Source organism: Dama dama, chromosome 27 (genome assembly GCF_033118175.1).
Source record: "Dama dama isolate Ldn47 chromosome 27, ASM3311817v1, whole genome shotgun sequence".
In the NCBI taxonomy this organism is placed as follows: Eukaryota; Metazoa; Chordata; class Mammalia; order Artiodactyla; family Cervidae; genus Dama; species Dama dama.
Window position 1 is genome coordinate 35,530,619 of NC_083707.1, and position 23,817 is coordinate 35,554,435.

Here is a 23,817-nt window from a genome sequence, read left to right on the forward strand (position 1 = left end):
TATATCAGGGGTAAAGAATGGGCTCTTTAATAACTAGCACTGAAGAAAAAATAATATTGGCTCTTACCTTACCTGATATAGGAAAAAATGAAATTCAGGTGGATTAAACGTGAAAGACAAAACTCTAAAACTTTTATGAGACAATGAAGGAGAATAACTGTGTGACCTCATAGAGGATTTCTTAAACACAAAAGGCCAAAGGATAGATAAACTTAAGATTCATTTAAGCTTATTCATCAAAGATGTTATAAACAAAAATACAAGCCTTCCAAATCTGTAACTAGCATTACTAAAAAGGATTAGTAGTTAGAAAACAGAAATTGCTCCTATAAATCCAAGAAGGGCAAAAGAACTTGAGAAGAAACCCAAATGGCCAATAAACATCTGAAAAGATGTTCAATGTCATTAATAAAAAGGGAAATACAAATAAAAAGCATATAAAATGGAAGCTTATCAAATTAATACAATTTTTTAAAAAACAAGATAATTGTAAGGAAGAAGTAGATGAAAGACAGACTTATGTATGTTAGCATTTCTGCAAAACAAATTCAAGAAGGATAAACCAGAAACTAAAGAGATTGGTTACCAGTAGGAGAGTGGGTGGGAAAGTGGTGTAAAGAAGTGAGAATGAGAACCGGTAAGTATGAGGAGGGAAAGGACGCGTCTCTGAATGTACTACCTTGTATAGCTTTGGCTCTTAAAACCACAGAACAAAGTTCATCAAGGATGGAGTGGGGGATGGGAGAAGGGAGTCAGAAGGGAGGAGAGGCAGGCAACGTGGAATCCAAATGGTAACAAATGAAACCGATCATCACCATCCTGAAAAAGTGAGCATGAAAAGAGCAAGCCTAAGTAAAACAAATCAGTGTGGGTTGGCAATTGCATAACTTCTAGAAAAAAAATCAAAGAAGTGAATATGTACATTGTAGATAACAAGAACTAGGTTCCCCTGTCAGAGAAAGAAGTCACAAATAAAGACACAAGAAGGACTAAAAGGAACCTTGCTTCACTCTGTATGACAGACCCCAGGTCCATCCACACCTTTACAAATGAGCCAATTTTGTGCCTTTTTATGACTGTGTAATATTCCATTGTATATGGGAGGGAGATCCAAGAGGGAGAGGATGTATATATATAGCTGATTCACTTCTTTGTACGGCTGAAACTAACACAGCATTGTAAAGCAATTATATTCCAGTAAAAATATAAAAAGCGTGTTCATATGGAATTGGCAAGATCAGTATATAGATAGAGAAATAAAGAGGTATCTGAGTCTATACATAGGGCTTCCAGGTGGCGCTAGTGGTAAAGAATCTGCCTGCCAATGCAGAAGACCCAAGAGATGAGGGTTTGCTCTCTGGGTGGGGAAGATCCTCTGGAGAAGGAAATGGCACCCCACTCCAGCATTCTAGCCTAGAAAATTTCACAGACAGAGGAGCCTGGGGGCTATATATATGCCTAGGTTAATACACATATATATATTTTTTCTACCTCTGTGTGCTGAGCAATTAACAATAAATACAGTTTCAGTTTTTCTTCATTTTACTTGTAATCATCTCTGTTTTTGCTTACAGCACTCTTAGTGGGTGTGAAGCAGTATTCATTGTGGTTTTGATGTTCATTTTTCCAACTGCCTAACGGTGTTGAGCATCTTTCCATGTGCTCATTGGTCATATGGATATCTTCTTTGGATATTTGCCCATTCAGATCCTTTACCCAAATCTTAATTAGGCTATTTGTCTTTTCATTACTGAGTTATAATAGGTCTTTAAAGAGTATAAGTCCCTATCACAAATATGATTTGCAAATAATTTCTCCCATTTTGTGGGTTCTCTTTTCATTTTCTTGATGGTATCCTTTGAAGCACAAATACGGTTAAATTTTTTTTTTAATTATGTACTTATTTAGGCTGTACCAGGTCTTAGTCGCAGTACTTGGAATTTTCTATCTTGGTTGCTGCATATGGGATCTTTTCTTTTGTTGTAGTTGTTGCACCCTCTGGGATCTTTAGTTGCAACATGAGAACTTAATTGTGGCATGAAGGATCTAGTTCCTTGACCAGGGATCGAACCCAGGCTGCTGCACTGGGAATGCAGAATCTTAGCCACCGGACCACCAGAGAGGTCCCCAAATGTTTTTAATTTTGATGGTGAAAGTGACAGTTGCTCAGTCATGTCCGACTGCTTGCAAGTCCATGGACTATACAGTCCATGGAATTCTCCAGGCCAGAATACTGGAGTGGGTAGCCATTCCCTTCTCCAAGGGATATTCGCAACCCAGGGATCTAACTGTGTCCACTCTTATGTTTGTTGTTGTTGGTTGTGGCGGTGGTGATGGTGCTCTTGGAATCTTATCTGAGAAATCACTATTTGATCCAAAGTGATGAAGATTTACACCCACGTGTTCTTCTAAGAATTTTATTGTTTTAGGCCTTATATTTAGGTCTTTGATCTGTTTTATTGCTTTTTGTTTGTGAGGTAAAGGTCCAACTTCATTGGATATCCAGTTGCCCCAGCACTATTTGTTAAAAAGAGCACTTTCCCCATTGAATGGTCTTGGCCACCTGGTAAAGATTCAGTTGACCATAAATAGGAAGATTTCTTTTTGGACTCTCTCCACTCTACCCATTGACTTATATGTCTATCTTTATGCCAGTACCACAATGTCTAAACATTATAGCTTTGGATTAAGTTTTAACATGGGGCAGTCAGTCTTCCAACTTTGTTCTTCTTTTTAAATATTGTTTTGGGTATTCTGGGTCCTTTGAATTTCCACATGAAATTTAGAATCAGCTGGTTAATTTATGCAAAAAAGTCAGCTGGCATTTTGATAGGGAATGCATTGAGGAGGGAAGAGCTAAGATGGCAGAGGAATAGGACGGGGAGACCACTTTCTCCCCCACAAATTCAGGGAATACACTGAATCTGTAGATCAATTTGGGGAACAATGTCATTCTTAAAAATATTAATGAGACTTCCCTGGTGACAGAGTGGACAGGAATCATCTGCCAGTGTGGGAGATATGGGTTCAATATCTGGTGGTCTGGAAAGATTCCACATGCCGCAGAGCATCTAAAACCCATGTGCCACAACTACTAAGCCAGCGGGCCTAGAGCCTGTGCTGTGAAACAAGAGAAGCCACTGCAATGAGAAGTCCATGTACCACGCGAAGATGAGCCCTTGCTCACCGTAACTAGAGAAAGCTCTCATGGCAACAAAGACCCCGTGCAACCAAAAATAAATAAACAAGTAAGAAAATATTAATGTCTTCCAATTCATGAACATACAATGTCTTCCCACTTATTTAGGTCTTTTAAAATTACTTTCAACAACATTTTCTAGTTTTCAGAGTATAAGTTTCATACTTCTTTCATCAAATATACTCCTAAGTGTTTTATTCTTTTTGATGCTATAATAAATGGAATTCTTTTTAAATGTCAGTTTTGGATTTCTTGTGATGTTTCTGTGACTTTTTTATAGTATTTTAAAATTAAAAAAAAACTTAAAAAGAAGCACAACCATATAAAATATTTGCAACTGAGACACACTGCTGGTGGGAATGTAAAATATAACCAACCACCTTGGGAAAAAATGTAGCATTATTTTAGTAAGGTTGATAAGCGTACACAATCTATGCCCCAACAATTCTACTCCAAGAAACTGTTGTACTTGTGTACCAGCACTGCTTGAAATAAAAATAGAAACAACTTAAATGTCCATCAGTAGTAGAAATGAATTTTTTTAAATGTGTATTATATTCATATAATGGAATACTAAAAAGCAGTAAAATTAGTAAATTACAGCTACACACAACAACAGGATTAATCTCAGGAACATATGTTGAGAATAAAAAGGAAATTACAGACAAATGCACTTGGAGAAAGACTTAAAGTATACAAAATTAAACAATATACTATTTAGGAGTTTTTTTACAGTGGCAAAACTATAAATGAAACAAGGGAATAATAAAGACAAAACTCAGCATAATGGTTACATTTCAAAGAAGATGAATGTTAGCATGGAGAAGGGAACAGGAGTAACACATTTTGATGGGAACATGGTGTGTTCCCTATATTGTGATTTTTAGTATCTCTTACAAAATTTATAAATTTGATATGTTCAATATTTAAAATTTCTTAAAAGGGGGAAAATAAATATATACCTCTGTTTTAGAAATTTTTAAAAGACATTAATAGCCATACAAAATCTGTTTGATGGCTATATCATCAAAGTACAGTAACTATTTCCCCATCACTTTTTACTTTGACTACTATAGAAAAGTTGAAAGACTAGTGCAAGAAATACCTATATACCCTTCAATGAGTTCCACCAATTGTTAATATTTTGCTATATTTGCTTTTTCTCTTCATTTTTATCCATTGTTGTTATTCTTGCTGAAAAATTTGGAAGTTAAGTAACCTGTAATATTCAACCCTATATACCTCAATGTGTACTTCTGAAGAGCAATGGCACTCTCCTACATAACTGAAATATCATTATCATGTCCAAAGAACTGAACTAACACTGATATAATACTCTCTAGTACACAGCTTAGATATGTATTTTTTTAATGAATTTTAATTGTAGTATAGTCATGGTATCCAGTCCCATCACTTCATGGCAAATAGATGGGTAAATAGTGGCAGGCTTTATTTTTTCAGGCTCCAAAATCACTGCAGATGGTGACTGCAGCCATGAAATTAAAAGATGCTTACTCCTTGGAAGGAAAGTTATGACCAACCTAGATAACATATTAAAAAGCAGAGACATTACTTTGTCAACAAAGGTCTGTCTAGTCATGCTATGGTTTTTCCAGTAGTCATGTACAGATGTGAGAGTTGGACTATAAAGAAAGCTGAGTGCCAAAGTATTGATACTTTTGAACTGTGGTGTTGGAGAAGACTCTTGAGAGTCCCTGGGACTGCAAGGATATCCAAACAGTCCATCCTAAAGGAGATCATTCCTGAATATTCATTGGGAGGACTGATGTTGAAGCTGAAACTTCAATACTTTGGCCACCTGCTGGGAAGGGCTGACTCATTTGAAAAGACCCTGATGCTGGGAAAGATTGAAGGCGGGAGGAGAAGGGGATAACAGAGGATGAGATGGTTGGATGGCATCACTCACTCAATGGAGATGAGTTTGGGTAAACTCTGGGAGTTGGTGATGGACAAGGAGGCCTGGTGTGCTGCAGTCCATGGGGTCACAAAGAGTCAGACACGACTGATCGATTGAACTGAACTGAACTGAACTGATTTACAATGTTGTGCTAGTTTAGACATACAGCAGAGTGAATCAGTTACACATACACATATATCCACTCTTTTTAAGATTCTATTTCCATATAGGTCATCATGGAGTACTGAATAGAGTTCCCTGTACTATACAGTAGGCTCGTATAAGTTATCTATTTTGGATATAGTAGTGTATATGAGTTTCATTAATTGTCCCAGAGCTGTGTTTTTTTTATTTTTAGGTCTAAGATCCAATCAAGAATTAAGCATTGTACTTGGTTGTCCAGTCTATTTATTCTGTATAATTAAAAGAGCCCCCTGTTTTGTTTGTTTTTTTTCTTTTTGCTCTTTTAAAAAATGCAGGTTAGGTGTTTTGTAGAATGTTACACACTCTGGATTTTCCTGAGAGTGTTCTTAGATGATTAGATTCAGTTAAACATGTTTGGAAATTATACTTCATGGGTGATGTCATGTACTTCCCTTTGTTCATAATGTCAATCTGTCCCATAACGGGAGACACAAAGTTTGATTGCATGGACTCTATGCAATCCTATGGACTGTAGCTCACCAGGTTCTTCTGTCCCTGGGACTCTCCAGGCAAGAATACTGGAATGGGTTGTCACGCCCTCCTCCAGGGGATCTTCCTGACCCAGGGATTGAACCCACATCTCTTACGTCTCCTGCATTGGCAGGCATGTTCTTTACCACTAGCGTCACCTGGATAGCCAGAACTGGAGGTTTACTTAGGGTTAAGAGAGGCTTGTTCTGTCTCTGAGATAGTGGGGCAGCTTAAGACTGATGGGATCAGCTCCAGGAGGGAAGGAAATGGAAGGTAGCAATGAGAGAAAAGAATCAATAGTGAGGGGAAGGCAGCATCCAGAGCCAGGTGGGAGCATCAGACTTCAACAGAGGAGGTCAGCTCTTCACTGATCGGGAAGGGAGGGGAGAGACGGGTGTATATGCAGTTAGGTTGCCAGATTTAGAAGGAAGTTTTTAATTTAAAGTGGTGAGGGAGGGGAGAAGCAAGCAGCATGGCCATTTGCTAAGAGAAGGAGGAGGTCAGGGGTGTGAATGAAATGGAGTCTGCGACAGCCAGTCACTGCGGAGGGCAGGAGCGAGAGCCAGCTAAGGAACCAGAGAGAATTTATGAGACATCAATCAGGCAGGCTGATTTCTAGCCCCACACTGTGTGTTGCAGAGGCAGCTGTGGTCTGATGTTGGAGACCTTGGAATTTATAGTTCCAGGATCCATAGGGCCTGGGATGTGACTAGCAGCAGGTGACCAAGCAGGTGTAAAGGTGATGGTGGTTCGGATGAGAGCATAAGAAGAGAAACTAGGAGCTGATGAGACAGAGACTGTGAGCCAGGCACCAGCATCGGCTATACACTAGAGGTGGGCACTGGGCGGCTACTGCTCAGTTGGAAACTGACTGCACAGATGCTGACTTTGGGTACTTGTTCAGTTATACTTGTATGAAGGAGTCTTGGTATTTTTCCACTTCATCTCAGGACAGAGTGGTTTCCTTGTATTTTTTCCCTGGATCTCACTCCCTGCTGCCTTTGTCACTGCCTTTTTTTCTGGCTTATGTTTCAGGTGATGACAAGGAGATCTAAGGTTGATGATATCAAGAAAGTACCTTTTAGAAAGTGAAAATGCCTTCTCTATCTCTCTCTACCTCTCTCCTAATCTCTACCACTGTCTTAAAGCTTCCTTAAGTTCTTTTGGTTGGAATGACCTTTCTACATATCAGCAGATGACACTGTCTCTCTGGTTCTTTTCTGATCCGGCATGTACTGAGCTGTCAAATTTATGTCATTCCCTTGCACATGATGAAATTTCCCTGATTGGATGCTGCCAGACCTGATCTCGGTTGCTGGGGGCTCCCACCAATACCATTTTAAAACCAGGGAAGAACACTTCCCTGTTGGCACAGTTGATAAGACTCCACCTGCTAAGGCAGGGGACACAGGTTCCATCCCTAGTCTGAGAAGATTCCACACGCCAAGGAGCAACAAAGCCCATGTGCCACAACCACTGAAGCCCTTGCTCTGCAACAAGAGAGTAGCCCCCCACTCTTTGCAACTAGAGAAAGCCCGAGTTCAAAGCAGCAAAGACCCAGTACAGCCAAAATAAGTGAATAAGTAAATATCCCAAGGACTATTTAAAAAAAAAAAAAGCAGGGAGAAGGAAAATATGGACAGTCACCAACCCTTCTTGTTTTCATCCTATCCACGTTGAGTTGAAAGTGGCTTACAGTTTGATAACCTAATTCTCATTTATAGAATTTGGAACTTTTTGAATTAGGAGAATCATACTACAGTAACAGCCTATTTTTAAAAAGACACTAAAACAGAAGTACCTCCTATAGTCTAGAAATCCCTTAGGCTGCTTCTCCATGGATTGCTGCAGCACTTACAAGTCCTTTTAGGGCAAACATAATCCCCCTGAGGAGAACATGGCAACCCATTCCAGAATTCTTGCCTGGATGATTCCCATGGACAGAGGAGCCTGGTGGGCTACAGCCCATAGGGTCGCAAAGAGTTGGACACGACTAAAGCAGCTTAGCACAGCACACACAAAAACGATTAACCCATTCCATCTTTTTTTCACCTTCCAATTCTTTTCTTATGTTTTCTTTCCCTCCCTGCCTCCCTTCCTTAATTAGAAAGTGACTTGAGGTATCCATGGGTCACCTCAGTGCTGAGTCGGCAGCAGCGTGACGGTTTCTATTTCCACCTTTTTCTTTCAGCCACACAAGCGCTGCCAAGGAAGTGGCCTTTCTACAAGTCCTGGCTGCTTCTCCCTGCCCGGTGCTTTTCCTGGCAGATGGGCCCCAGAAACACTTTCTTCAGGGAAAGGCAAATGGAACCAGAGAGCGAAGCACTTGGACACTGGTGCCCCCTCTGCCCATCTCGCCCCTTCCTCTCCCCAGCACCACCCTGCCCTTCAAGCAGTAGCTGAGCCCCTCCTGGTGCCAGGCCCAGGAGAGGCAGAAAGGAGGCAATAGTCACACAGAGAGGAGAAAACAGTCCTTGTCCCCAAAGCACTGCCCCCCGGACCTTACACAAATGATGCTCTCCTTGATTCACAGCGTAAAATACGAGGAAACTGAGTCAGATGACTTCTTGAGAATCCTTTCCGTTTTCATAGCAATGACTTTCAAGAATTGTTTTAGTGGAGAATCTCTGCTCTGGACAATCTCTTTACACCCTAACATGCTTCAGGTCCTTTGCATTCTATCAACTGTTATGTATTCCAAGAATATGAAGGTATTCAAATAAAAAAGTAAATAAATTGTGGTGTCGTTATGATACAGAATATCATATACATTCAGTAAAAATGATGCTTACAGGGGACTTCCCCAGTGGCCCAATGGTTAAGAATCCACCATGCAATGCAGGGGATGCAGGTTTGATCCCTGATCAGGAAACTAGGATCCCAGGAGCCCTCACACTATCCTCAGGTAAGAGTCTGCGCTCTGCCAGGAAAGATCCCCGGTGCTGCAACTAAGACCTAATGCAGCCAAAATAAATAAATATTTTAAAAAACAAAAAACAAAATAAGAATGATACTTACAAAAGCTTAATGACATGGAAAAATGGGCCAACTATAATATCTGACACAGGCAGGGAAGAGAGCCTAGAACATTAGGTATTAAGTCATTGAAAGTGATTATCCTTGAGTGGCAGGATAATAAGTGTTTAAAACTTCCTACTTTTATTTTTCCAAGTTAAATAACTTTTTTCTATAATAAAAATGAGTACAGTTACTTAAAAGTATCTAGAAGTGATTGTTGCTGCACCAAGTATTTTCAGTATACATGCCAAGGCCAGATGTGAATACTTTAAAAAATATGCTTTGCCTTGAATTTTCTGAATCTGTCTATAGCACTGATTTTCTTTTAAGTCTAAGCTACTGTAACTAGTCAAATTCCAGCACCTTTCAGAGGAATGATAATCTCAAAATACTCACTTTGGAAGAATCCAAGGGCATTGAGAAGGGGAAAGGAAGGGCCAATGAAATTTCTCTAGCTGTCAAATGTACAGGGTTTTATTTAAGGTCTTACGCTGATAAGCTCAGTTGGTAAAGAATCCGCCTGCAAGGAAGGAGACCCCGGTTCGATTCCTAGGTCAGGAAGATCCACTAGAGAAAGGATAGGCTACCAACTGAGTATTCTAGGGCTTCCCTTATGGCTCAGCTGGTAATGAATCCTCCTGCAATGCAGGAGACCTGAGTTTGATCCCTGGGTTGGGAAGATCCCCTGAAGAAGGGAAAGGCTACCCACTTCAGCAATCTGGCCTGGAGAATTCCATGGACTGTATAGTCCATGGGATCTTAAAGAGTCAGACACGACTGAGCGACTTTCACTCACTGATTAAGAAAGGTGAAAGCACGGGTCATCAAGAGGTTATTTAAGGAAAAGGCTCAGGGTGGGGGAGTCCGACCGCTGGCCAGAGATGACTTCACCTCCTGAAACAGGTGCTCAGATACCCTGGCCGGCGTATGACTGAGCTATTGGATAACAAACTCGGCAAGGCCACAAATGCCACTTGGTACAAGGAAAACACCTATAAGAGAAGGTGCTCCCTCCACGGTAAGGAAGTGGAAAATCCACAAGAAGTAACCAAAATCTGGTTAATGCTTGGTGCAATGAAAGCCCCTCTGCTTCCCTCAGTGGAAGTGGGCAGAGAGAAAAATGCAGAATGGCCAGCAGTGGAGGATGCCTAGAACTCGCTCCTGCCTTTGGAAGAGCTGAGAGAGAAGGCGTCTGACCATCTCTGGCTAATTCACTTACAAGTCAGTATTTCCAACTGACTGTGGTGTAACTTGTCAATCAAAATTTTAGAGCCTAAAGGGAAGATTGCACTATTAATTGGCTGCTTGGGTCTCCAGAAGCCATGGACAGACCTTCCATGTCTCAGGCACAGCCACTAAGAGATGTTAAAGAGGGAAAAGGCTATGGTTAGCTGGCTCATCTAGCCCATGGAACTAGCAACGAGAGATTTCATGGAGAGCTGTGCTCATCAAAGGGTGCTTCTCTGACGAGCCGTCTGGTCTCCCCTGGAAGCTTGCTGGAAGCCAACCCAGTCCTGCTGAAGGGAATGTGCTTTTCTCTTTTAATGATTTTTTTTTTTTTATGAGGACCATTTTTTAAAGTCTTCATTGAATTTGTTACAATATTGCTTCTGTTTTATGTGTTGGGCTTTTGGCCATAGGGCATGTAGGATCTTAGCTCTCATCCGACCAGGGATAGAACCCACACCCCTTGCACTGGAGGGCAAACTCCTAATCACTGGACCACCAGGGAAGTCCCAGGAATGTGTGTTTTATTAATAACAAGGCCCCCAGGTGCTCTGCATGTAAAGTTTAAGGTGTAGTAAATGACAGGTGCAGAACATCTATAAACCGTATTTCAAGCTCTTCTGAATTTTCCTGCTTCCCACCTGTTTTCAAATATATAGAAAATAAATTTTTTTTATACTGTGGCAAAAAGATTTATCCTCCACTTAAAAATCTCTGTGAGTGTGTTTGTGTGTGTTTGCCCTCAGCTAAGGTACTCAGAAGCAACTTGACATTTATAATTTCCTTTTCAAACCTAGTTAACAAAAGCAGGCATTTTCCAGCAGTCTCAATTTTCCAAATTCCTTATTGCTTCTTGTAATTCTAACCAAATGTGATGTTTGAGAGGGATGTTATTTACCACGGACTACTAAAATATTTGCTCCTTTTTACATTTTCTGGAAAAAAATTTTTTTTTCCTTCTCGGCTTATTCTCTTAGGAGATGACTCTCTCCTAAGGTCATCAGGCGAAATTCTAACTTTGAATTTTTATAATGAGGTTTCTCATTGCTGACACAGGGTGGGATGGTGTTCTGGTTTCTAGGTTGAAAACATGCTGGTAGTGTGCTAAATGTATAATAAAAGTCCTCAGCGATAGAAAGAGTTCAGGTAGCTCAGACCCCACCACCCCAAGCAGGGTTATCTTTGCCCTGAGGTAATTTCTCTTCATAAATGAATGTCCAGCTTCCAGGCCACTGATGAAATCACAGATTTAACAGAATCGGGCAAACATGCATATCAATTTACCCTTGACCTAGGAGGGACAAGGTCAGAGTACTTTGAGGACATACTTACATATGAATTTAAAGTAATATTTAAAGTACTCCTGTGATATTTATTACTATAAACAAAAAGACGGAAGTGCCCTAAAAATGTTTGGATTAAGCCAAAGGAAAAAGCAGAGTGAATCTAAGACTGGATCTAGGTAGGGCCCTCCTTGAAAGCTCCATCTTACCTGATTGTCGAATCCGTTGAAGAGTTTGCTGCACCAGGACTTCTGACCTTGGGACAATGATGATGAAGTCCACTTTGCTGAAGTGGCCAAGGTCCAGGCTCTGGCTGCCGCTGTCTGCAATAGCACACACCTGGGACAAGAGTTTTCTGGCAACTGTGAGCTGCGGCTGATAAATCTGGAAGGTTTCATTCCCTAAATCTAAAATGTGAAAAAGTCATAAAAACACGATTAATTCACTTCTGTGATGGCCTCTATGAATCTATACAGGGACAAGTAATAACACCCAGTGTAAAGCGATGCTCTGTCACCAAGAACCTTCACTTCCTACCCTCTCTATTGACTTTTAACAGATTGCCCACTTTCCCTGACAACTCAGCTGAAAGGATGTGCTCAAAGTGAACGTGCCAATTTCACAAATGTATTATTGTAAAATCGATCATCTCACAAAGTACAAGCTCAGCACCCCTCCCTTGCCCAGAAACAAGGCCGACAGACCACATCCTTGCAGCTGGAGCCAGGACTCATCTCTGGAAAGGGGACAAGCTTCCTGGTTTCTTTAGGACTGTCAGCACAGGTCAGGTGCCCGAGCCGAGACCCAGAACAGAGGCAATGCCATAACCATAATCTTGCTGAGTTCCTTTGAGCTTTTCTGGATGGCACTGCAGTAAACACTGTCTCTCCAGCAAGTCAGTTGCAACATGGTTTGAAATTCTCCTCCCCATGACACTAACTTCACCTTTCTTTCCACTTAACTCCACTTTGCCAGTGTGTGTGACCTGGCAGGTCTGGGTGCCCGTGGTCAACTCTGGTGCTGACGCCTGTACTATCTGAAGAGACCTGATTCATGACACATCCAGCTGGCTGCTCAACAGGTGACATACTAGAAAAACACTTCCCAGATACTTTAAACATGCCAGTAGCTTTTTATTACAAGTTACGACCAAGTGATCAATCTCTTATACGTGCGTGTGTTCACACACACACGAGAAATAGGGTTAGTTGGATAAACACCTGAGCAGGAAACATTAAATGCTTCTTGAAAGGACTGCTTTTTATTAGGAACACATGTGGAAGTCTGAGCGGCGCACACACAAGGGCCCAATTAACCTGTGCTAATAAATATTTTTTAAAACCAAGCTGCAATACAGCCCAGGCAAAGACAGTGGTCACATGACCACCAGCCACCATGGAACCCTGACAGTGAGTGGGTCTCCCTACTGGCTAAGACAACCCACTAGAAAAGCCCCAAACTGCAACTTTTAAGAACAGCCCACGTAGTTTTTGACCCACAAAGGTAATCAATCAAAATAAAAAATCCATCTTTGGATAGTTAGGCTGTTATATTTTTCATTTCACAGGTTAGACAGCTGGGGACTAAAAGAGGAGGCATAACTTTGTAGAATTGAACTTAGCAAATTCTGAAGTTGGAGGAAAGCTAAAAATATGTTTAAGCAGTGTTTCTTTTTTCATCATTAAACTCTCTTATTTATTTATTGTGTATTTTAGGCAATATTTCTTAAACAGGGAATCAAGGGTGTGAACGTGGGAATCTGTAAGTATTCTGAGAATTTTAAAATTCTAACTTGGTTCACATAATACATTTTAGATTATGTGGATGATTACTTTACCGCCATATAATGTCCAGGAGTCAAAAATCTTTCTTGCCTTCAAATTCATTTTTATGCCTGGGGTGATGCCAAGCCACGCTCCTTTTCCTATTGTGGTCATCCTAATGCCTGAAGGATGCATTCCCACCAAGTATTAATAGAAGCCAAAAAGCTGTCAGCAGCTGCTCATATGGATCTGTTTCATATCCATCCTTCTGTTCTTTGTTCTGTCCTTTTTGACACTGTCCCTATCAAATAGGGACTTAGGGAAAGAATCTGAACCTAATGGAATCCAACCTAGAGATCCAACTCCTCACCCTGGTCCCACCGTCCCCCTTGGCATCCTGCAAGTCCGCTGTAGGACACACGATGTGTCAGTGTTTCTGCTCCAGCTTCCAGGAAGGCCTCACTAACCCTGAGATTGTGTGCTTGCTAAGTCGCTTCAGTCGTGTCCGACTCTTTGTGACTCTATGGACCGTAGCCCACCAGGCTCCTTTGTCCTTGGATTCTCTGGGGAAGAATACTGGAGTGGGTTGCCATGTCCTCCTCCAGGGAATCTTCCCAACCCAGGGATCAAACCTGCACTTCTTATGTCTCCTGCATTGGCAGGCAAGTTCTTTACCACTAGCACCATCTGGGAAGCCCTGAGATTATGTGTGTTTTACATATTGGAAGGTAAGTGCAGGCAGTGGAGAGCCAGAGGTCCAGGCCAGACTTTTGTCCAGATTCTTTCAGGCAGTTCTCTAAAGCCCTATGTGAGCACCAAGAGCTGGTGGGCCCAGCTGTGGAGCTAAGGAAGGTACACCAAGGACCCCAGAATCTTGTGAGGGGAAAAAAAGAGAGAGCAGTACTGTTTAAAATAAAATCTTTGGCCTAATTCTAGGTGACATTTACCAAGAACAAAGGCATCAGACCCAGGTCACAGGGTAAGGGAGAAGGAAATGGCAACCCACTCCACTATTCTTGCCTGGGGAACCCATGGACAGAGGAGCCTGGTGGGCTGCAGTCCATGGGGTCACAAAGAGTCGGACATGACTGAGCATGCATGCACGCACAGGGTAAGGCGTTTTTAACTTGAGCCAGACGTCTCAAGGAGATAATGAGGAAAGGCCTGTCACAGTCCATGACTGAAAGACAAGCCCTCAGAACCCTCAGAATGAGTCAGCTTCTATGTCCGTCCTGAGGGAGGGGGGTTCCCTCCTTTTGGCCTGAGGTGACATTACCCAGGTTCTGAGTGGGGATCATAGCAGCGGCCTCTTGAGGCGACACGTATTCGTTCAGGTCTCCGTTGAAAGGGGTCACCACACTATCTCCTCGTCTCTGTTGCATTTTGTCTAGCAGCTTGTCTAGGTCATCACCTGTTGCAAAATGGAGGGGAGATGAGGAAGTCACCAGGAAGGATGTGTTTGTATCAGACGTTGGGCAGCTAGGCTGGGTTTCTGTCGAGATCTGCCGGCCATCCTACTTCTCACATCAGAATTCACACTCAGCCACCCCCGTACCAGGATCCCCGGAGGCACAGCTGCCCTTGTTTGTATCATGCTTTCAGGGAGCAGGCTCTCACATACTATTGCTAATTCTCTCTCAACCCTGTCATACCCAGAGCAGGCAGGATGGGACCACTGCGTCTCCATTTGACATATTAGAAAACTGAGGTCCGGGGAGGCCCAGTGTTGCCCAAGGTCACAAGACAAAACAGTGGCTGAACTGAGGCCTCCCATCCTAGGGCCCGCACCCCTCTGCTGTGTCAGGAACAAAATGCTTAGCAGAAACCATTCCACATGAGGGAACATAAGTCGTCGAGCTTAAGTTCCACTCTCAGCTCTTGGACAGGCTAAGATGTAGATCCAGAAAATCACACAGCTGGGGACCCAGAAGCGTTGCTGAATCCGACAGCCACTCACCTAACGATGTGGTTTTGAAATGCGATGCCAGGAAACTGACCTTTCCCGTGATGAGTTCATAACTAATTTCTTTCAAAAACTCACTTGTGGTGAGCATGCTCTCTGCCAGAGCCCTGGACTGGTGCTGACCTGCAGAACAGAGGGAGAGATGACGTGCCAGTGGACAAATGCTCACCGGGACATGATTTATAATAAAACAGCCAGAACTGAAAACGCAACCAGAGTCTGTGCCTAGAGGGACTTGGAAAAGGAAAGTCTGGTGCATCCAAAGGTAATGCTGGTGATTACCCAGCATTTGAAAGGATGATTCCAAAACTTCATTTGAAATGAAGTTTCAAATACAAAGTTAGGTGATTAAGAGAAAAAAATAACATCCCTTATGTGTATAGCAATCCACTCCAGTATTCTTGCCTGGAGAATCCCGTGGACAGAGGAGCCTGGCACACAGGCACGCATGTTTGTAACTGGGAAAACATGCCATGGATGTGTTTAAAGAAGAAGAGAGGGATGTGAAAAAGCTTTAAAACATTGTCTGCGTGGCTATTATGAATATCAGCCTTAAAAAAATGTAAACTTATGTTGTTTTTTTAACAAATGAAAATTAGAAAAAATGAATGTGTTACACTTTCTGATGAAGCTTGTTGAAAGATACATACATCACAGAGAGATAGGCAGGTGGGTTTCGTCAAAGCAAGGAGGCTTGGCCCCTTTGTTAGGAAGATGTGAGAGCCATTCAGAGAGAGGAGAAAAGCAAAATTTAGTCCAAATGGCAACTCAGGATGGCATCTGATAGAAAATCAGCACCAGAATCAAAAACGCATTTTGTAATGTACCAACTTTCTGAAGCTTTTCTTTACGGTCAGTGTTACAGCATTAAATACCCTCTCCGGCAAAGAGGTGAATCTATGAGTTAAGTCCCTGGCAGATAATGATGAACTGGCTTAGGCCACCTGTGGCAGTGGCTTTATCACATGCTAGAGTGGTAACATTTCCAAAACCTTTTAAGGACAGAAGTGACATGAGACAAGGGTATCTGTTACCAGGATGTGCTTTGAAATAATGCTCCCACCACCAGCTGACAGGGATGCTAGCCAAACTGCAGGCTACAAAAAATCTGATCTGAGGAGCAAAGGAAAAGTTAACTTTAGGAGGAAGAACCCAAGCTGAGGCCCTCGATCAGAGATTAATGGCATGGATTCCTGAAACACTCAGTAAATAGTTTTCAAATGGACAGATGATTGAATGAATAGATTTTAAAAATTACTCACCTAATACGACCACGCAAAACTCATTTCCTCTGATTTTCGAAGCACAAATGGTTACCACATAATCCGGTAGTTTTTGATAGTGTCTCATTTCACTGAGCGTCCTCAAAGTCTCTGAAATGCCCTCTGCCAGAGAGTTCTGGGTCACAATCACATGAACCAGGTCTTGAGACACGCTGGCAATTAATCTAGCCAGCCAGGGGAGTTGTCCTGGTGACACTGGTGTGCACTGAGCACCCATCTGCAGGGCTCGCTCTCTCAGAGTAAATTCCTGCATAGCTTTCAGCATAATTTGTTCAAATTCTTCCCTGAGAGGTATCTGATCAGGACCTAAATTGAAGAGAATTACAGCTAGAATTTTTTTTTTTTTAAGATCACAGCTAGAAAAGAGAGACATGCACATACACACACAAATACACCAGTATGCTGAGTATTCTGGCTGGCAAGTAAGCTCTTTTTCCTGTAGTGGCCTTAAGTATAGTACATCTACTAATCATTTTTGTGAAACTATCTTCTCTTCTCTGTCTGCCTTAGTATATATTTTTACAATGCAGACTTCTGTTCCTGTTATCTTTAAGAAAAAAGATGTGCTCAGAGAGTATCAGTTCCACTGTATGCCTTGGGAGATGGTCACTGAGGGTGGTAATTTTTTAAATAATATCAGAAATATTATTATATAATATTGTTGTTGTTGTTGAGTTGCTATGTTGTGTTCAACTCTTTGCAACCCCATAGATTGCAGGACACTGAAGGTAGTGTTTTTGTTGACATATTAAACTTGGCATTATGGAAATAGTTAATGACTAATGAGGCAAGACGCTAACCCACTAGTGTGTATAATCAGCTTCAGGCTTCACACAGTTCTCATTTTATTCATAAATACTTTAGAAAAACATTTTCATGTGTAGCTTCTGTAAGAAATTTTGAGAATACTGTCCACAAGGAAAATTAAGTTATTTTTCACTCCCAATTTATATTTAGACAGTTTCACACTTTCCCCAGATAGAGAATGCTCTCATCAGTGAGTTATGTCCCAGAGTTCTGGGGTAAAGATGGCCTTTGGCCCTCCTCTCTGACTGCGGTTATGGCTAAGCTTTCACAGTTGATCCATCCACCCTGGAATTAGGGGTATTTTGTTTCTCTTTAGAAACTCAACCAGGCTTTAGGACAAAATAAGCAAGTCAATGTCTGGCATCCAAGTGACACAAATGAATTCTTACACTTAAGTTGAAACTGTAGGACTGTGTTCACTGCTGCTACGCAAAACCCCTTCTTCTGTGCAGAACTGAGCTTTGAAACTCAGGCTTCTAAAACAGATCTAGAACCCCTCAGTGTCTGTAATCTGAGATCAAGCAATTGCCTTGGAATCCAGAGTCAAAAGCCCCTTGCAGAAGAAAACAGGGACAAGGGACCTGACTTCTGTATGGGAAGGAGGCACCTGAACGAATCAGAAATCTCTCCTTCCTTTAACAGGGATTTAAGTGGCCTCCCTGACCCTGCCCGTCGTCTCTGGGAAAGTAAGAAAGTGAAAGTTTAGTAATGTTTAGGACAAGCAAAATTAAATAAAATGTTATCATTTTTTTCTTTTTAAATATGTTTTAAAAACAAACAATTTTGGATAACCACAAGTACACTTGTTGTCTAGCACAGGGAACTCTGCTCAATGTTATATGACAGCCTGGATGGGAGGGGAGTTTGGATGCATGTATTATGTATGGCCGAGTCCCTTTGCTGTCCATCATGTGATTGTGCTGTGAAACTGTCACAACATTGTTAGTTGGCTATACCCCAATACAAAATAAAAAGCTAACAAAAAAAAATTTTAATTTGGAAAAAAACCCTAGTTTTTTCCAGGATTGGCTGGAGCCAGAGGGAAGTAAAAGAGTGACGTCCTCACAGATTTTTCCCTTCTGTATATAGAAAGAGGGTGAAGAATTGGCAGTGCTTACACTGGCTTTGTGTTTCTGTGTCTTCCCCAATTCTTTACTAGGGGAGACCTTTCTTATCACCTGGGAACCACCAAAGTGTCTAGTCTTCATTTAACTTTACGGAACTAGCACCATGGCTCGCGGCCATTAAGCACACACTTAGTAGTGAGCTCAAAGTGCATACAATTGTATTGAGTGTATGAGGAGAAGGGAAGGTGGTCGTCTGTTTAAAGATTTCTCCCATCAGGACAAACCACAGCTCAAAAAGCATGTGGCTCTGCCTGCCTCCAGGTGCCTCCTGCTTCTCATGGGCCATCTGAGGAGGCTGGTGAGCAGGTATGTCGTAGGACCCACTCCAAACCACAATGGAGTTAACATGTTCTATTAGGCAGCATCATTAATCCCAAACACAAAGGCATTCTGGGAAAATAAAATCTCAAACACATTCATGGCATTCTTGGTTGCCTTAAAATTCACTTCTATAGAGTTTTGATGGAATTACTGTTGATGGAATTGAGAAATGGAGGAAAAAGTATTAAAGTTTAAATGAAGTAAGAGACTTTTTTTAAGAATAAATTGCCTTGTTTCCAATCACCTCCCGTCATTTCTTCATCCTTAGCCTTTATGGCTAAATTGCAGGAGCCTTTTTTCCACTTGATTATGGTCATTTTTTCCCCCTTCAAGTACTGATCTCCAGTTACTCAGCCCAGACAACAGGGCTGAAGACTTTTCAGTTAGAGCTGCCATAAGAGGACAGAACAAGGTTCCAACCGACTCAGGGTCCTCCAAGACTCTGGATTTGCTGATTTCATCATCTACTTCAAAAGACTTTCAAATTGTGAAATAACTGAGACTTATTTTTTAAAAAGTGACTGTAGTGGAAGGATACATTCCTTCTGAAAAATCTTGTTTTTCTTCTTCTCTGTTAACTTCAGGTAACTGAGCCATCTGAGTATTAGCCCTGTCCTCTTAGGAGTCTGGATTTATTTTTTTGGATGTCTATGTATAATCTATACAATATGTAAAAATACTCTTGCTGCCTTCTTTGAAACTTCTGAAGGCCAAAAAAAAAGAAAAAAGAAAAAATTAAGGACTCCAGAAGAGTTAGTTGAGAAATGACATCTCAATGTTTAAAATCTACATTAAGAAAAAGAAAGAGCTATTTACTTTGGACATTGAGAAACATAATTAATTGTTGGCAAGTAAAACTTTGGAGAGAATTGATCCTGAAGGGCAGAGAAGAGTTTTGTCTAATAAAGAGTGTTCTATTTTTTAAGAAAAGAGCTTTTAGTAATTTAAGGGAAGATGTTTTGTTTTGACCATGTAGTTCATTTAATTAACTTGGACTTTGACTACTTAAATTGTTACTGAGATTGAAAAAAATGCTATACTGATATGTTTGGTTTACCATAATAGCATTAATTCATGTGGCCTTGTCTTACTGATCCTGGAAGCATCTTGAAGCTGCTTTTTCATCCTGAAATATGGTTGAAAGTCAGTATGTATCAATTAAAATTATGACGTCAAATGTCAGACCCAGGAGATTTTTTATAATTTTGCTACCTGCTAATAAAAATGATCAGCAAGTCCCAGATTTATCATGAAGGTGGCTCATGAAATACCTGAAGCCTTACCAAATTTCAAAAGCCCATGTCAGGGCAGATCCTATGTCAAGGCTCTTGGGTACTAAGAGGCATAGCCAAGACTACAAGCTGATGCTCCAAAGGCTGAAGGTGAAGTTGTGTGTGTGTGTGTGTGTGTGTGTGTGTGTGTGTGTGTGTGTGTATGTGAGTGTGTAACATTGTTTAGCATTGTTTAACATGTTTAACATTGTGTAACATTGTTTAACATGTCTTTTTATCATTTAACACCAAAGTACTTCAAAACATTAAAAAAAATTCACAAGAGTACAGATAACATTTTTAATCTGTAATTTTACACCTCAAACATTTTCCCTAAGTAAATCAGTGAAGTCATGGAAAGAGTGTATAATTAGGCTGCATATTAGATGGGCCACTGCAGTTTGCAAAATAAAGGACATTGCAATGTAAATGCTGTGGAGCCACTGCAGTATTGTCAGGGCGCACGCATACACCCACTATGGGGCTCAGGAGGAGAAACCAAACAGAGGAAGTGAAGGGTTCATGACCTACGTATCCCTTTACCCTAAAGCCCAGAAGACCTTCCAGGGAGTTCCAAGATACTACCTCAAGGAAGGGAAGCGGTCTGGGACCACATCAAAGGGATGAAGCTAGAGAAGAAAAAAAGAAAGGGGTGTAGGGACAGTGGATGAACAAGATAAAAAGGAGGAAAATCGGAAAATAACTGTCTAAGGCAATGGCTACATTTGCATTCCAGATGGGCGCTGCACTTTCAGAAAGGTGGCTTGGCCTGAGTCCCCAAGGGAGGACTTGTCCCCCAGCTCTCGGACAGTCTGCCATCAGCTGCTTTGGAGACCTTAGATCAACATGGGACTGGACACTAGGTGGAGCAATTTATCTCTTCTAGAACCCGAAGAAGCAAAGCGAGGAGAAGGCTAGGTCTGAGGAATGAGGAGAAAAAAAGTAGGGAAGAGAAGGAAATGAATAGGAAAGAAATGGAGGAAAGGACGAGGAAAAGTCATAGTGAGTGGGGTTGAAGAAAAATAATGTTAGAAATGAAAAAGGAGAATGAAGAAGTGGATAAATGTGAGAAAGTAGGTAAGAAAGGAAAAAACTGTTACAAAACAGAATAAAAATCATCACCATCAAACGATTACTGAAAATAGCTTACCCAGCCGTACGAGATACTGTATTGTCAGAAGAATCATGTTTTCCACGCTCAGGAGTTGGCTGCCAGTCAACCCTAATTGTTCCAAATCCTTGTTTTCCAACTGTGGAATTTTGTAGCAGTTCACCAGCAGAGGACTGACAACAATGTCACCAACATTTCCATAGAAATAGGGTAAAGTGCCATAGCCTGCCCCAACAGAAGCAGGTCAATAATGTTTAACATTTCCTCCTGAGGTCCAACCAGGTATATTTGTTCAACTAGGATCAATGATGCCTACCAAAGTTCCCTGCCCTCTGAATGGCTACCAAACAAATTACTCAAATATATCAATCCTAGAGAATTCACTCAAATGCTCTAAATTCTACCTTTTTATTAAATTAGATGAACAGGAAACAAAATACTCAAATTATATTATAAAGGGACATGCTAATTAATATCTCTGCCATAGAGGATTGATGAAAGTTTGCAAAAACATCTCTGTATCCTTTGTAAACCTGCAGGAATAAAATATTTTCAGATAAAATTCCTGATCAGATAAGAAGTCAGAGAACAGACAGACTACCATAACATGCTTACTTCACTTCTTGAGGTTTTCTTTTAAAAAGTTTAAGCTAAACTCATAGATCAACAGCAATATTCTGCCAGTCACAAGTATTAATACTCAGAGGGTCTTACTCTTTGCTCTCTTAGCTATTTTTGTTATGTTCTCTTCCTGAATGTCAATAAAAGTCTCAAATCATCTTAGAAGTAGATAGGACAAAATGTGTTGAAAATACACACAGTGTTGATGGTCTGGTGGAGAGAATATTCCCTCCATGAGTCTTTCGAAAAGGCAGACGCCAAAGAGTCCTAGTTTTACTTATCCTTCCAAGGCTTAGCTGCACCATGCATGTAACTCGAATGCGCAGTAAGCACTTCCTAACTATATGGAATGTGAACAACTGGATTTCCCCCAGTGCCTGTAGGTCCAGGGGCCAGCCTGATAAAGAACAGGGCTCAAAGCAAAACCATCCATGTCAGTAGGCTCAAGCCAACTGCAAGAAACAGATAACACCTCACATAGACATACCATAAAGGCCCACTGGGCTTAAACACCCTATCTGTTTAGTCCCAGGGGTAAAGTCAGCAGTCTTCTGGCCTCGGCTAGCCACCACCCCCACTGCCCCGCCCCTGGCAACGAGGGGCCTCTTGATGTGGGTATGAAAGGCACCTCCACTTATCAAGAGCTTAGAAAGGCTCTCACTCCTACAACTTCCCATGGTTGAGCTCTGCAGCTCTGGGGCCTCTTGGTCCTCCTGAGAGGGGCCTCTTCGCCAGCTCAGCTTGCTCCTTTTTCTGTAGCCTGGCTCCCTTTGCCTGAAATGAGCCCCCCTCAGCTTTGTCCGCTCTCACCCACCCTTCACTTCCCCAGCTGAAAGGTGACCTCTGAGAAGTCTGCTCAGACCCCTCCAAGCAGAGTTAAGCTCCCTCTCCTCTGAGCTCTTGGGAGTTCTTGGCTGTGAACTCTAGACTCCTCCCACTAAACAGTGCTCTTTGTGGGCAGAGAGACTGCCTTCTTCCTAACTTCTAGTCCCTTGTTTAGTATAGCTTGAAAGAGCTGATCAATAAAAGCTGAAACAATTAATAGAGGCATCAATGAATACATTCATGAATACATGAATAAAGACACATCGAAATGGAGGCGTGCTTCCAGATTCCAGGGGACACAGGCAACTTGGAATTCCTTTCCTTACCTATCAGGATAACTGGTCTAACTCCTGAGTTACTCAGCAGATTTTCAGGAACAATTACAGTTTCCCCTGCAGGAATGGGTCGAGGTTGTAAAATTCCAGTTAATGGGGTCTGTGGAACTGGGGTAGATAAAAGGGACTCTGGAAAAAAAAGTTGTTTGACAAGAAGGATTAGATAGGAAGGCTAAATGAAACAGTTGAAATCAACACAGTGTGACTACCTTTAAATGCATGTTTCATAGGTATAATGGCTGTTTTATTAAAGATATTCATGCTTACTGTATAAAATAAGAAGTGAGAGGAACAAACAAATATATCAACCAATATCAGATCATCTGGAGAAAGCTACTGTTTAACATTTTGGCAGTTTTTCCTTTTAGTTGTTTCCCCATATATAGTATTTTGGATTCTGTTTCGTATTTTATCTCTTCCTGCCCTAGATTATCAAGGCACATCTAGTCATTACAGAAAACGTGAAAAGTATAGAAAAATGAGAATAGGGATAAATTCATCATTAGTCAGTATACCTACAGGCAATCACAGTACCATGTTGGCATAATTCTTTTTGTATGTATCATTTCTTAGAATTACTTTTTAAGCAAACAAATTTTTAAATAACCCCATGTCCTAGAATTGGTATGTTTACATTTGTCTGTGTTTTATACAGCAAGGTAGATGGGCATTTGAACATTTTAACTGGAGGCATCAAATGGCCACAGTTGGGTATTATAAGGGAGAATCAGTTGGATTTCAGGATTCTAGTCACAGACTGAACCGTTCAATTCAGAAACAGTCAGTATAGGTCATGTAAGGAACCAGATCACAGGAGAAGACATCTAACACCCCTGCTGGTAGTGCAAGTTCAGTCATGCTCTGTGACGGCGGACTGGTAGCCTCATGCCCTCTGTAAAGAATGGTGTATGGATACTATGGGATGCAACAAAGCCAGATGGTAACTCAAGGTCTTTCATGATGGCACATGTGCTTGTTTGGATGGCAGATATCATGGGAACAAAATATCAGCTGCTAGAATGCTGGACGCAATAGTTGGTAAAGGAAATTTATCTTCCAGGGTTCATGGA

At 41.3% G+C, this 23,817-nt stretch overlaps 1 protein-coding gene across 1 annotated transcript in view; it reads right to left on the bottom strand.

Moving 5' to 3' along the window:
- GREB1L (GREB1 like retinoic acid receptor coactivator) overlaps nt 1-23,817 on the bottom strand; it is a 118,606-nt gene that overhangs the window by 40,625 nt on the left and 54,164 nt on the right. The window contains exons 10-15 of the mRNA XM_061130893.1: nt 22,739-22,876; nt 21,006-21,191; nt 16,309-16,635; nt 15,041-15,169; nt 14,360-14,494; nt 11,530-11,727 (exon numbers count right to left, since the gene is read on the bottom strand). Coding sequence (XP_060986876.1) covers nt 11,530-11,727; nt 14,360-14,494; nt 15,041-15,169; nt 16,309-16,635; nt 21,006-21,191; nt 22,739-22,876 — 1,113 coding nt within the window. The remainder of the gene's footprint in view (nt 1-11,529; nt 11,728-14,359; nt 14,495-15,040; nt 15,170-16,308; nt 16,636-21,005; nt 21,192-22,738; nt 22,877-23,817) is intronic.